At 44.8% G+C, this 15,682-nt stretch overlaps 1 protein-coding gene across 5 annotated transcripts in view; it reads right to left on the bottom strand.

The window, feature by feature from the left end:
* The window catches only part of COL19A1 (collagen type XIX alpha 1 chain), a 393,720-nt gene that overhangs the window by 76,978 nt on the left and 301,060 nt on the right, over nt 1-15,682 (bottom strand). For all 5 annotated transcript variants that reach the window (XM_059730850.1, XM_019496735.2, XM_059730868.1 and 2 more), the window contains 2 exons: nt 14,721-14,774; nt 9,909-9,962 (listed from right to left, as the gene is read on the bottom strand). In XM_059730850.1, the coding sequence (XP_059586833.1) occupies nt 9,909-9,962; nt 14,721-14,774 (108 nt within the window). The remainder of the gene's footprint in view (nt 1-9,908; nt 9,963-14,720; nt 14,775-15,682) is intronic.

Here is a 15,682-nt window from a genome sequence, read left to right as displayed (position 1 = left end):
CACGTAGTGCAGTTTTCAGCCTGGAACATCTGCACCTGGATGGACAACCTGAATAGTGACTGACTGCAGTCAAGGACAGAACTCATGACCAGAGAACTTTCATGACTTGATATTAACATTGTTGCACTTAGTAATACCAGGTATGCAACCTCTATATTGCCAGAGCTATGACCAGTGCAGAAGACTGAAGGATGGATCATCATTTGATATGTTCCATCGTGTTCAATCATATTACCTCAAAATGGTGTAAACAAAAGAAGCAACCAAGGAAGAGGTTCAACACTGATAGTGTTTGAAATACCCTGCTACAAGTGATCCTCTCCAGTAGTGCCTCAGTGAGAAACTCTGATCTCTCTTATGATCTTGACACCAAGAAAGGCACCCATGAGGCTTGTGAAGCATCTCTGCCCTCCAAAAAGAAACCTCAGGACTGGTTCAGTGAAAATGATAGGAAAATTCAAGCTATCATTAAGAGAAAAAGGAGAGTTTTCAAAGCTACCCAGAATAGTATCAATTTCAAATGGAAACAAACATTTATTTGCCACACTGCAGCTGAGACAAAATTCAAGAGCAAAATAACTAGTGGACAACAAAGCAAAACACAGCCAAATGTTTGCTGACAGCCACAAAAACATGTGTAGTTTCTTCAGCCCAACCAAAGCTATCTATGGGCCAAACATACAAGGAGCTTTCTCTCAGGTCCAAGGATGGAACAGCACTCCTTAAGGACAGCTCTACCATCAATGCACAGTGGAAGGGGCACTTTTTAAAGAGCTTCTGAACTGAGATTTGAATGTTAAAGGAAATACCACTGAATCCATTCCACAACATCCCATTAAGGACTACCTTACAGATCTACCAACTTATCAAGAGGCCTTGAAAGTCATTAAACAGATGAAGAACAAAAAGCATGTGGTCTTGATGGAACACCAGCTGAAATGTATAAACAAGATGGAGAACAGCTCTCTCACCAACTACATACTGCTATTCTGAAAACCTAGAGACAGGAACAGATTCCCAGTTACTTGAGAGATGCCAGAATTGTGACCATATGCAAGAAAGGATCAGCAGCCATTACCATATGCTTGGATGCACCCTAGGGTTGCTGCAGAACACCCTTGATGACTGTCTTAGTTCTGTCCAGCCTTCACTCCTGGCTCTTAGGTTCTTCCCCTGATGTCTCATCTGCCACACCTTGATGATGTTAACAAAGGGGAAGGCTGCCCTTTAGAGGCTGGTGAGCCTTAGGTGCTCTTCCTAGTCCTTTCTTTGCTACCCAATGAGCTTGACTTGGCCCACTTGACTTGGGGCTCCAACCCTGATACTCAAAGTATCGCTCTCTCACTCGTTCTCTCTCCCTCTCTGTCTTTTTCTGCTCTGGACTAACACTTCGGCCCCAGCCATGGTTCAGGCTTCAACCTATTCAGCCTCAGCCCCTTTTCCTCCAGCTAAGGCCCCTGAAACCTATTCAGTCTCAGCCTCATGACAGAGGGTGCCTGCTAGGTACCCTGCACAAGGTCTCTTCCATGCCTATAGCCATTTCCAGTCTTCCAGGTCTGAAACAAACCTAACAAACATAAACACTATCACAACAGAAATAAAAACAAACTGCTCTCACAAAGTTCTTCCCTGCTGTCAGTCAATACCCTACCACAAGCTATAATTCCCAGTGCTAGGCTCACTTTCACCCTTGTGGATACCTTGGGTATCCCTGTGCACTGCTTCCTGCAGTCAGCTTCCCTGGGGAGCTCCTCTCCTTGCAGCATGCAGGGTCTGACTGCCTGCTCTGGCTCAGGTCCTGGGCTTATATTCCTCAAAGATCCAGCCCCTTTAGAATCATAGAAAATTAGGGTTGGAAGGGACCTCGGCGGGTAATCTAGTCCAAACCCCTGCTCAAAGCAGGACCATCTCCAACTGCATCATTTCAGCCAGGGCATTGTCAAGCTGGGCCTTAAAAACCTCCAGGGATGGAGATTCCACAACTTCTCTAGGTAACCTGTTCCAGTGCTTCACCAACCTCTGTGAGAAAGTTTTTCCTAATATCCAATTTAAACCTCCCTTGTTGCAACTTGAGACCATTGCTCTTTGTTTTGTCATCTGTCACCACTGAGAAAAGTCTTGCTCCATCCTCTTTGGAACCATCCTTCAGACAGTTAAAGGCTGCTATCAAATCCCCAAACAATCTTCTCCTCTGCAGACTAAATAAACCCAGTTCCCTCAGGCTCTCCTTGTAAAGTCATGTGCTCCAGACCCTTAACCATTTTTGTTGCTCTCCGCTGAACTCTTTCCAACTTGTCCAGATTATTTCTGTAGTAGGGAGGCCCCAAATTGGACACATTACTCCAGATGTGGTCTCACCAGTACAGAACAGAGCAGAATAATTACTTCCCTCAATCTTTTGGCAATGCTCCTACTAATGCAGCCCAGTATGCTGTTAGCCTTCTTGGCAACAAGGGCACACTGCTGGCTCATATCCAGTTTTTTGTCCACTGTAACCCCCAGGTCCTTTTCTGCAGAGCTGCTGCTTAGCCAGTAAGACCTCAGGCTGTAGCGGTACATGGGATTCTTTTGTCCTAAGTGCAGACCTTTGCATTTGTTCTTGTTGAACTTCATAAGATTTATTTTGGTCCAATCCTCCAATTTGTCTAGGTCACTGAATCCTAGCCCTACTCTCCAGTATATCTACTATACCCCCCAGCTTGGTGTCATCTGCAAACTTGCTGAGGGTGCAATCCACCCCATCTTCCAGACTGTTAATGCAGATATTGAACAAAACTAGCCCCTGGGGTGGACTGACCCCTGGGGCACTCCACTTGACACTGGCTGCCAACTACACATTGAGCCATTGATTGATACCCATTGAACCTGATGCTCAGCCCAGCTTTCTATCCACCTTACAGTCCATTCATCCAACCCATACTTCCTCAGCTTGTTTGAAAGAATGCTTTGGAAGATGGTATCAAAAGCCTTGCTTAAGTCAAGAATGTCACACCCACTGCTTTCCCCAATCCACAGAGCCAGTTATCTCATCATAGAATGCAATCAGGTTGGTCAGGCATGACTTGTTCCTGGTGAAATCATGCTGACTCTTCCTAATCTCCTTCTTCTCCTCCACGTGCTTAGAAATGTAGTCTTTGAGGATCTGCCTTATGATTTTTCCAGGGACTGAGGTGAGGCTGATTGGTCTGTAGTTGCCTGGATCCTCCTTCTTCCCTTTATTAAAGATGAGCACTATATTTGCCCTTTTCCAGTCTTCTGGGATCTCCCCTGATTGCCACAAGTTTTCAAAGATAATGACCAGTGGTTCTGCAATTACATCAGCCAATTCCCTCAGCACCCTTGGATGCATTGCATCCAGCCCCATGGACTTGTACACATCCAGCTTTTCTAGTCCCTAACCTGTTTTTTCACCATAGTTGGCTGCTCACTTTCTCCCCCAAACTGTGCTGCACATGGGCAGCACAGCACTTTCTGTCAGATGACTTTCCCCAGCCCTGCACAGGGGTTTTACCCTCTCAATTAAGGGCCAGCCTGTACTCCTGCTGCTGTGGCCCCACATAGCTAGCTTAGCTTGTTGCCTTCTTTTAAAGTGACAGGAATCCCCTGGCTCCCTGTTACAGACCCCTCTCCCCTCCATTTTGCCCAAGTAACAGGGTTTGCGGTCCCTGTTATACCAGGGTATTGCAATCTGTCCTTGCCTGCATTCTTCTCAACAGACTCCCTTTCCTCACTGAGGAGATTCCACCTGAGTCCCAGTCTAGTTTCAGACCACTCAGAAGTACCACAGACACAAAACTTGTTGCTAGACAGCTGAAAGAGAAGTGCTGTGAGCAGCATCCAGATCTTCACATGGCCTTCACTGACCTAACTATGGCCTCTGATTCAGTCAACAGAGAGGCTTTATGGAAGATCCTGATGAGATTTGATGCCCACCAACATTTATTACCATCATCACTTTGTCAGAATGACATGACAGCAACTGTCCTAAGCAATAGCTTGGAAATGGACCCCTTCACTATTAGAACTGGAGTCAAGCAAGGACATGTGATTGCACCAACACTCTTTTCCACACATATCACAGCTCTTCAGCATCTCATTGCTGATAGACTTCCACCTGGAGTCAGCATCCAGTATCACACGGATAGGGGAATCTCTTTAACCTCAACCAGTTACGTTACAAATCCAAGATATCCAACACTTCCATTACTAACCTTCAATATGTTAATGACTGTCATGTCCCCACTTCACTGAAGAGGTCCAGGTCACTCTTGATTGCTTCTGTGAAGTGTACAAAATGCTTGGACTCATTGTCAACTTAAAAAAAAAATCCGAGATTGTACCAACCTACTCTAAACCAACTAGCTGCTCCTCCATATATTAAAATGTGGCAGTCTGTGGAAAATGCCGAGCATTTCCCCTTCTTGGGCTGCCACCTTTCTCAAAAAGTAAACATAGTCAAGGATATTCAACACAGGATAAAATCTACCAGTGCTCCAAAGTCATGTCTTCGACGATCATGACATCAGGAACCAAACAAAACTTGTTGTATACCAGGGTGTTTTCATCCCTATCCTCTTGTTTGGGTGTGAAACTTGAGGACATATCAGAAACTCGTGAAAGCCTTGGAATATCACCATCAGTTATGTCTTCAGAAAATACCCCATATCAGTTGGAAGGAGAGAAGAAGAAAGGCTAGCATAATGGCCAAACAAACATCACCAGCATCAAAGGGCGTTTGTAGATGACATGAGATTTCCCATTTATGGTAATGCAACTGCGTTCATGTTTGTATGATCAGAATTTCCTGCTGCTCTAAAAGTCTTTTTGGTGTGTTAACACTACTCGGATATGTTTTATTTTGCGGTACTCCCCGTTTACATTGCCATGTCTATAGATTTGTGTTGTTCAAACAGTAATTGACTCAAAGACTTGTAATTACTTTCCTTTGCCATCAGGTGGGGCTGTGTTATTTCTGTAGTTCTGGCCTTTAGCCAGTAAGTGACACTGTGAGTTTATTTTCTGTGTGTTTTTTTTTACCCTTGCTCCCTCCTTCCTCCTACTCCACAGCTGACCGTAGGCATCCAGGACCTGGCGCAGCATGTGATCTCCAGATATAATAAGAGAAATGGAGGACCCAACTATTCCAATTTGTATGCATGTGATATGCTACCCCTTTAATTTTTCCCCTTCCTCTGCTGCCACTGCCACCTGTTGTGTATATGATACCCACCACCACCCGCGCCCCCTGCCTGATGCGCCCACCACTGTGTTCAGAACTGAAGGTCACTGGCATCACCAAAATGCTAAGTTTATACCAGAATGATAAGTTATAAAAATCTGGAATGTGCTACCCTACCTACCCCGTAAGGACTTCCTTCAAATTTCTTATTATATACTTTACATTCACATTCCAGAACTATGGTGAATAGTCCAGGCGGATGTTACCTGCTAGACCTGCCATCCCAGATACAGGGTATGCATCATCCCGGCTGATATATAGGTAATGTCCTACCGACCTTGTGCATGGTGGGTTTAGGGGGCAATAATTTTGAGGGCAAGAGGCTGATTTTTGGACTGTCATCCAAAATCCTGACCTTTTCTTCTTTCTTCCCCCTCCCTGCAGAAAAGTTTCACAGAAGACCACTAAAAAGAAAGCAGAAGACCACTAAAAAGGAGCATTTTGGTTGTCTGTTACGTAGAAAGTGTAATAGTTAAGTTAGTTAGTTAAGTAGTGAGTCTTCAGTTATGTATAGGTGTGGGGGGGGGGAGGGGAGAATCCTGACTTTTTTTAATACTATTTTTAAATACTATTTTAAATTGTCTTTATTTTATTTATTATTTAGATCATTTTTTACTTATGCACCACCTTTTTTTTAATCACTTTTTCAATTTTTGTAATAAAGTTTTGTAATTTGTTGTCTATATATGTGTGGCATGTTTTCTTTCTTCATAGGGAGATTGGCATACACTGTGCAGTTCTGGAGTGGGTGGGGTGGGTTTGGAGAGGTGAGGACCGTGCACACAAAAAAGTGGCATGGATATAGAGCCTGGCTACTTAACATTTGAAAGAAGGCAATTTAGTAAGTATTTGGTGTATTATGAGGCAAAATTTTGCTCATAGTTTCATGAGGAGTCAGTCACAGGAATCATTGCCTTTAAGCAAATCCATTATTTATTTACCCTTTTCGTTTTCTTTTAAATAGCAAAACCATGAGTGAGTTACATTTGTATTCACTGAGAAAACACACAAACCTACCCACCCAAGCCCAAGCCCAAGCAAGAAAACCTACGCACCCAAGCATTCCCCTGGGTAGGTAGTTAAGAATAATTTTCCCTGAGCCCAGGGTGCAACGGGGAGGGAAAATTTCCACAGTCAAAAGCAGTGTGATAAGGCCACAGCCAGGGGGAAAGAAAGACTAGGTAGGGGATAAAGTACAAATCAAAGCAATTTTTCAACTACAACTGAAAGTACACATCAAAGTGTTACTTTCTGTGGCCATGAATGCCACATGCACCCGGAGGCTGAGGGGGCATGGTGACTGCCCGCAGGCAGTGTTGGCAGTGGGGGCATAGCAGTGGTGAGCAGGAAGCTCCCACAGGCAGCCATGGCAGTGTTGACAGCGGGGGGTGGGGGTGGTGAGTGCCAACCAGCAGTTGGCGACCACATGCAGATGTCACTGGTAGTGTTGGTGGTGGCCAGCAGCGATTGGGGACTGCCCGCAGATGCCACCGGTGGTATCAGTGGCGAGGCAGGGGGTGGCGAGTGGCAGCCACCTGCAGGTGCTGTTGACAGCTGCAGCAGCGGCCAATCACAAGGGGTGCATGCGCACCTGCGTGCACCCCATATGCATCGCCAATGTTTGTGGCTGTAACAAGGAAAGAGGGACCATTTCTCTTTTTATACCTCAAAAAGCTATTATATTTTTGCGTTTGTGTGCGTGTGTGTGTGTATTCCTATGGGGCAAGAGGCAGCTAGGGAGGGGTGGTTCCCCAAGCACAAAGCAGTGGGGCACCTATGGGGGGATATTTGTACCCAGCCAGAAGCAGGGTGACAAAGCAGGGTGACAGGAGGGCCGCACCATGTGGCAACAGAGAGATAGCTTGTTCATTAGCTAACATGACTACTAAACAGGAAGGAATTTGGAAGGCTGGCATGTGGCCAGTAACCAGGGTAAAACACCACCCTGTGTGCTAAGAAGAGCACACAGACAGGCATGGGGCAACTGGGAGGGAATGATGTGTGCGCGTGTGTGTGTGGTTCTGTGTGTGAGGGCTTGAAGGCCCACCATGCAGTGTAGGACTCAAGTGGTGAATCATGGCTGTAACAAGGAAGGAGTGGCCTTTTCTCAGTGCACTCTAGACTCAAGAAAGCACCTTGCAAGGCAGAGCTTGCTTGAGGTACTTTTTTGTTTTACCTCAAGAAGCCATTATATTTTTGCAAGTGTGTGTATGCGTGTGTGTGTGTGTGGTTCTGTGTGTGAGGTTGCAAAGGAAGGCTGAGGGGTTGGGGGCACGGATAATGACCCAGTGTATCAGGGGTGGGGGGCAAACTCCACCCCAAGCCCAATAGCAACCCTCCATTTCAAAAACATTTCACAACACCCCTCCAAAAGCCATATATTACACTACACAAACAGATTCACGGTGGAACGTGGGCAGGAAGGGGGGTGGAGGGAGCAGCAGCATTCGTCCCCATGAAAACTATTGACGTGTCCCCATGGAAACTGTTCCAAGCCCTGTCAGCTTGGGAATGCTGGGAAACATAGTCCTAAAAAGCCAGAGAAGGCAGATGACACAAAACTATGGGGAGAAGTGGACACGCCAGAGGGCAGGGAACAGCTGCAGGCAGAACTGGATAGGTTGGACAAGTGGGCAGAAAACAACAGGATGCAGTTCAACAAGGAGAAATGCAAAGTGCTGCACCTAGGGAGGAAAAATGTCCAGCACACCTACAGCCTAGGGAATGACCTGCTGGGTGGCACAGAGGTGGAAAGGGATCTTGGAGTCCTAGTGGACTCCAAGATGAACATGAGTCGGCAGTGTGATGAAGCCATCAGAAAAGCCAATGGCACTTTATCGTGCATCAGCAGATGCATGACGAATAGGTCCAAGGAGGTGATACTTCCCCTCTATAGGGCGCTGGTCAGACCGCAGTTGGAGTACTGCGTGCAATTCTGGGCGCCACACTTCAAAAAGGATGCGGATAACCTGGAGAGGGTCCAGAGAAGGGCAACTTGTAAGGTCAAGGGCCTGCAGACCAAGCCCTACGAGGAGAGACTAGAGAAACTGGACCTTTTCAGCCTCCACAAGAGAAGGTTGAGGCAACCTTGTGGCTGCCTATAAGTTCATCACGGGGGCACAGAAGGGAATTGGTGAGGATTTATTCACCAAGGCGCCCCCGGGGGTTACAAGAAACAATGGCCACAACCTAGCAGAGAGCAGATTTAGATTGGACATTAGGAAGAACTTCTTCACAGTTCAAGTGGCCAAGGTCTGGAATGGGCTCCCAAGGGAGGTGGTGCTCTCCCCTACCCTGGGGGTCTTCAAGAGGAGGTTAGATGAGTATCTAGCTGGGGTCATCTAGACCCAGCACTCTTTCCTGCTTATGCAGGGGGTCGGACTCGATGATCTATTGAGGTCCCTTCCGACCCTAACATCTATGAATCTATGAATCTATGAACTCGCCATCACCACCACCATCAGCCGCAATCACCAAGCAACACCCACCTGCTAATCTCAACCCTGTACATTTCTGCCGCTACTCTTAACCCTGTACATCTCTGATAGCATATTAGTTATTTATATATATATACAAACCTATATATTTGTAATATGGGGGGAAGGGAAAGGGGCAGGAGGGGAGGATTCACACAGCTTGTCATCGGGATCACCATGGGGTCACATACTAGGAGACCAGCCCAAACCTAGGCAGGTGCAAGTGGCAGGGTTTTGGGGTGAATGTGGCCAGGTGCGGGGTGGGGGAGGCTTAGCTGGAGACTCCCGGTAGGGGCAGGGGGTAGGGACTGTGGAGGCTGGTTTACATGTGCCTCCTGCTATAATTCATTAGGAAAAACATTACGGGGGGAGGGGGTAGATTGGTATTTGGCTTCTCCTGCTGGAATCTGCACAGAATGACACATGGGACTTAGGTCCCTTGAAAGAGTGTGTTGTGCAAACACAAATGTGTTGCACCAAATTAACCTGGGTTAAAATTTTAAAGGCCTGGTTAATTAATGAGGACTAAGCATTGTGTCATGTACAAATGCCCAATACCATGTTTATACAGCATCAATTATGTTGGACAGGACATGTTACAAAGATGGACCTCTCAAAACAGGCCCTACATTCCCATCTCTCCAATGATCACCACTGGAGAGCTTGGCAAAAGAATAAATTCAAGGACACCTTGTAGACCAAGCTAAAGAACTGCAATATTAACATTAATACCTGGGAGACTCGAGCACTGAAGCATCCCAAGTAACACCATGATGTACAAGACATTGATAATTTTGCATGAACCTGTCTAACCATAGAGGCAGACAGATAGAAGAGACAAAGGGAAAGAGCTGTGTCCCAATATCTTCTGGATTCATTCCTTCCTCTAGGAACTATTTGCCATACCTCCAGTTGAATGTACGGATCTCGACTGGCCTCCTCAGTCATCTCAGGACTCACCAATGGCTTCTCTATTTACTGAGACTGCCACCCATATGTACAGGGACTGCTCCCACCACCACTTTTAGTGGCTTATGATATTAATACTCAACCTAAAGTAATACTTTATCATTGATAAGTTTCAGCCAAAAAAATTACTCTTTATTTTAACTAAGAAGAACAGAAGAAACTGGCAATAAGATAATTACGGTGATTTCCACAGGATTAGACCACAGGTTATATCAAAGACTTACTGAAGGTCCAGTGGGTCCTGGGACACCAGGGGTTCCTGGAACACCTTGAAGGCCCTGAAAATTAAAATAATGAATGCATGTTTTTCTTCATCATATGAGTTGTGTTTTGAAATCCATTGTATTTTACATGCCCCTCATGGTTTATATGCACCTGTGTTTTATCTAATAACCTGTCATTCTGTATTAGCAATATATAATGTTCATATAATATATTAACAATATATAACACTGTAGAGTCATTTATTTTGAAGCAGAACACAGGAGCAGCAGTTATTTGATTTGGTTTACATATCCATCCTGCTTATATTACAGGCTACAAATCTAAATAAATAAACATTAAGGACCTTTTCCAAAATCCACTTGTATCTGTGAGTATTTCCACTGGCTCCAATGAACTTTAGATGAGGCACTAAACCATCATCTATGTTTTGTTGCTAAGCAAAACAAATCATAAAGGCCATTGGAGTTTCAGACTCATTAATGGAAGATAATCTCCATTACATACTCTCCTGGAAATAACATTAATTCACCCACTTAAAATGTAGTAACCTAAAGCTATTGCTGATATGCAGGAGCTACCAAAGAGTGTTGGAGTGCCTAACCAGCTATTAGACAGCAAGGGAGCATTAGAAAAGCTTAGCTATTGACTGAATTAGCTTGGCACCCTACTGAATCAATAAAAATTTACTTAGGCTGAATTTACTCTAGAGTCCTTTTAAAAGACTAATTGCCAATTATAACCTGGCCTTTTTGTTATTACTTTCTCAATTGCCTTTAAAATCTCTTTTGATTCTCAACAGTTAGATGCTGTCAGAATTGTTTAAAATTGCTTCTTTGTGTCATGCTGTTGCTGCATGCATGGCAAAGAGATATTCTAGAGTACACACAAAGGAAGGATGTGATATTTTCTTACCATGATCTCATTTTTAATAGAATGTTATTTGTATCGTATTTGTGACTAACTTTATTTTAAAGTATGCATTCCAAAGTTAGAGATTGAGTATTTAAGAAGTTGAAAAATAGTAAGTTCTCTAAATAGTGTTTTCTCAAAGGACATAAAAAGCATGATCATTTCCAATACCAGATTAATACTTGGGGAATCTGCTGAGTTCTTGAGAAAAGCAGCTGCAATATGGGAATATATTTAATGCTTCTTTTGTTTTGATTCTTTACATCAGAATTAAGACAGCACAAGTTAGACGTCCTTACTTATTTATCAGAAGATGTATATTGGATGCTTAGTTCTGACATTAGTTCATGATTATAATTAGCAATTTTTCTGGATGTATTTGACTTGTACAGAATAAGGAGTATATCATATAAAGGTAAAAAAAAATCACTACCATAACCTTGGTAAACATCTTACACAGAGGCACATCCAGAGAGGACACAGTGGCATAGTTGTACCCCACTTTCAGACGACTATGCAGAAGCAACAGCTGGAGACTTAAAGTCCCTGAAGCAGGTAAAAGCCCTCCACCCAGTCTGGCACCCCATCCCTTCCCCAGGACTCAGCGGCACCTCCCCATCCTCCTATTCTTGCCATCTTACACTTGCTGTTGCTGCTTTCTCCAGATGACCCAAGGGAGAGATGGGGGAGGGATGGGGTTCCCAAAGGTGAGGGGGAACAGAAAGACTTTTACCTGGTTTAGGGACTTAAAAAAGGGGTATGCCCACACCAGTGGGAGAGGGGGAAGGATGGAAGTGGGGAAGTGCAGGCACCCTTGCAGTGCTGTGCACTACTCTCACCCTCTGCCCCATTTTTAAAAGCCTGGATCTGCCTATGATCTTACAGGTAGCTTAACTCGGGGATGGGCAGTAATTTCAGCTGGAGGGCCACTTAACGAGTTTTGTTGACCTGTTGTGGGCCACACATGAAAAATCTTTTAGAAGATATGATTTTAACAAATTATAGATAAAAAACAAATCATATGCTAAAAAATCAAACAACTACTATAACATATTTTAATTTTATTTAAAAAATATTTTTCATCCTGATTTTTGTTTGAGTAGCATATAAAGAGGCAATTGCATAATAGCTCAAAATAAAGTCTTACTTTTGAGTATTGTGTGTGGGTGGGTGGTGTATGTATGGGGGGTGGGAGAAGCTGCTTAGGTGCTAGGTCCCAGGGCCATGTGCAGCAGAGCTCACCTGAGCAGTATGGTGCAGGTTTGGTCTGTGGCTGCCCCTGCAGCACTCAACATGGGGGTAAGCCCCTCCCACTCCTGCCTAGGGCAGCCAGCACCATGCTCCCACCTGTGCCCGCCAGCCTCTGCCATGGCCAGTGCAGACAGCTTCCCAGCGGGGATACTCCTGGTGCAGTTGCAGCTGTCTGAGTACTGCTCCACTTCTCCCAGCTCCAGCAACTCTCCCTCCTCCTTCTGCCCCTGATGCACCACTCCTGGAGGGGGGGAGCTTCAGCCAGGCAGCTCCTGCTCCAACTCGCAGGGATCCAGCTCCCAGCTGCCTTCCATTCACTCAGTCACCTGCAGGTAGCTGCTTATGGAACTGGGCGGTCGAGTGAGTGGAAGTTGGCCAGGAGCTGGAGCCCTGCATGTGGGACAGGAGCTGCTCAGCGGCAGCTCCCTCCCTGCTCAGAGTGACACAGCAGGGGCAGAAGTAGGAGGTGCTGGTGGTGGCAGGGACAGCCAAACATCACCTGGGCGTGCAACCAGGAACAGCTCTGCCAGAAACCTGCTCACTCTGGATAGGGCCATGACTGGTGGGAATGGGTGAGAACACGGCACAGGCTGCCCTAGGTGGAGCTTGGCCCCAGGCAGAGCCCAGTGGGGGCAGCTATGGGATAGATCCAATTAGTATGCAGGCTGGATTCGGCCAATGAACCATTGTAACAGAGCACCCTGGCCTCTGTTACCTACCAGGGCATAGGCAGCAGTCTGCTGCCAAGAGCCGGAGGGTCAGCACTGGCTGCTCAGTACCAATCAGAGGTAAGGGCTGGGGCTATGGGGAAGGAGACCCCATGGTCCTGGGCATGACCTGAAACTGCACCTTGCTGGGGAAGGGTGGCCTGGTGGAGCTACCTGTGGTGGGGTAGCTCCCCAGAATTACCAGACCAGTTACCTCCCCAGTGAAAGGCGAGCAAGGGCACCTGAAAACCCCAGCCCCCACATCCCTGGTGGGTTTTGATCTGAGACACGGGGAGCCCAGGCTCACTGTGAGCACCAAGGTGGGGCCCAGGCCAGGTGGAGGGACCTGTGGCAGCCCCAGTCTCACAGGAGAGACTGGGGCATATTGGGGAGCTGGGTGTTAGGCTTTGTAGAGGGATGGGACTTGGAGCCCTAGTCCATATTGTGAGGGGCTTGGAGCCCATAGTGAGAGGGCCTGGGGCCCAGAGATAGAGTGGTTAGATGCCCGGGGTGGGGCTTGGAGCCCAAGGACAGAGCCTGGAGCCTAAGGATGGGGCTTGTAGGCCCAGAGATAGGGCTGGGAGCCCAGTATGTGTAGAAGAATATTATAAGGCCGGGTGTGAGGCCAGGATAAGGAACCCAGTGTGAAGGTGCTGGGACCTCGAGCTCCGGTGGGGAGTGAGAGTCCCATGTGAGACTCTGGAGCTCAGGTCCCAGTGCTAGCTAGCTGGAGGAAACATTTGCAAGGCATGGGACAAGTCAAGGGAAAGCTGGGGCATGTACAAAGACCCTTGTCATCAGGGAAGGTAAAGGGCAGTCTTCTGACTGATTAACATCAGACAATCGTGAACATCAAGGCATGGAAGGTGAGATGGGAGGGTGGCTAGGTCAGAAACAAGTGGACGGATCTACTATGAGATCGGCCCTGGGACACCCACTTGTTACAGTTATATTTTGCATACCCCTAACTGAACACCCTTTAAAACTATGGATTATGTTTAATGAAGATTTTAGTTTCAAAATCACCTTCAAATCTTCATTTTTATGTTCTATTTCTCCTCCTATCCATTATTACTTTAGTCTTGTATCTTAAAATCTATAAAAACAATAAAAGATTAATCGTTTTATAAATGAAAAAAAATAGCTGTGAGATTTTTTCCAATGTTTTGTCTTGTATCAAAGCAATATAGTTTAAAATTTAGTAATAGTATTGAACAGATTCTAATTTGCATGCTTTGGTATTTGAGCACTCAATGAATGCTATATGCTGAAAACTGTATTTTATTTTACCTATTTCAGCTGACAAAGTGTTCCTGAGGAGTTTATTGTTTCCTTATATACTGCTCAAATCATTTTAGTAAATTCTTTTGACAAAAGATTACTCTTGAGCTCATTAGTGCAGATCTATCATATTAAGAATAGGAAAACTGGTTTTGACTGGTACCAGTATTTTTTCCAGTCCCTGACTGGATGACAGTAATTTTTAGGAATCAAAGATATGGTGCAAATACTCCTTTTTACAAATTTGAAATTCAGTCTCTAAATATTTTCCAGTATTAGCTTAATATTTTCTATGGCCATGGATGCTCCTCTCATGCAGTCAAAGCAAATTTATTGTGACAGGTGTATCTGGCATATGTGTATTTTTTGCTGCATGCAGGACACTTCGCTAAACATCAGTATTTAAATATACATTAACCTCTGAAAATAAATGATGAAATGAAAAATGAAACTGTCTTTATTTAATTGAGTAATAGTACTTCAGGCCCTTCCAAAAATTTAGAACCAAAACTATTAATATTAGTCTTCCTAACTCTTACATAAAAAGTCTTAAACTTCTTTTGAAGATTAAATATCTTCACTTAATTCTCAATTTAGAGCTTTATTCAAGATCACATAAGAATAGCTAGAATGTAATCATTATAGAAATGAAAATCATGTTACCTCTTCACCTTTCTCTCCAGAAATTCCAGGAAATCCACGCTCACCTTTGTTTCCCTATGAAGACATAAGATTTCAACTATTACTGTATTTTATTACGGCCACCAAAGTTCATGGGCTGCAGTGGGCTTCAAGATTTGTATTATTTCAAATAGCTTAACATGGAGTTTACATAGGAACAATAAGAAACCATAAAATGGACAAAGGGCCAAATTCTAAGCTGGAAGATATAAAACATGCTTCCCACTGAGGTCAATAAAAATTATGCTTGCTTACTCAGCTGCTGAATCTAGCCCACAGAACTGAGCCTTGCTTCAGAGTTTAATGTGATAAACTGCAATTAATTTAGATATTCCTCCTAAGAGAGAATATATGTTTTCTGAGTATTATTCTGTTCTCCTTTAAGAGATTTAGATATTAGATTATATAGTTTTCTGTCAGAATTCAGTGAAGCATGATTCCTACTGATACCAGAGCTTGTTCAATTCCCATTGATTTTAATGGGAGTTTAGGTGCTTTGTGGATTGGGTGCTAAATCCCACTGAAATCAAGGGGAGCACTCACATGAATAATGAGTTGCAAGAATTCAGGATGTGAAATGGTCTACTGATTGTGGTACTAGCCTGGGACATGAAAAATTCCCTCCTCTATCAAAAATGTCTTGCATGGCCAACTCAGTCCTTCTCTGTGCCTTAGTTCCCCATGTATAAAATTGGACTGAATAAAAATAGCACTTCCCTACTCCCCAGCAGCATTGACATAATAAACATATTAAAGATTTCAACATGTTCAGATACTACAGAGAGGATTATAAGACAGGTGCACAAGAACCTATTCAGCCTCCACAAGAGAAGGCTGAGAGGGGATCTGGTGGCCATTTACAAACTCACCAGGGGGGACCAGCGGGAATTGGAGGAGGCTCTATTCCCCTGGGACCACCCGGGGTTACTAGGAGTAATGACCAC

Source organism: Alligator mississippiensis, chromosome 1, assembly GCF_030867095.1.
Source record: "Alligator mississippiensis isolate rAllMis1 chromosome 1, rAllMis1, whole genome shotgun sequence".
NCBI classification, from domain to species: Eukaryota; Metazoa; Chordata; order Crocodylia; family Alligatoridae; genus Alligator; species Alligator mississippiensis.
This window is presented reverse-complemented; position numbering and strand designations above follow the sequence as displayed.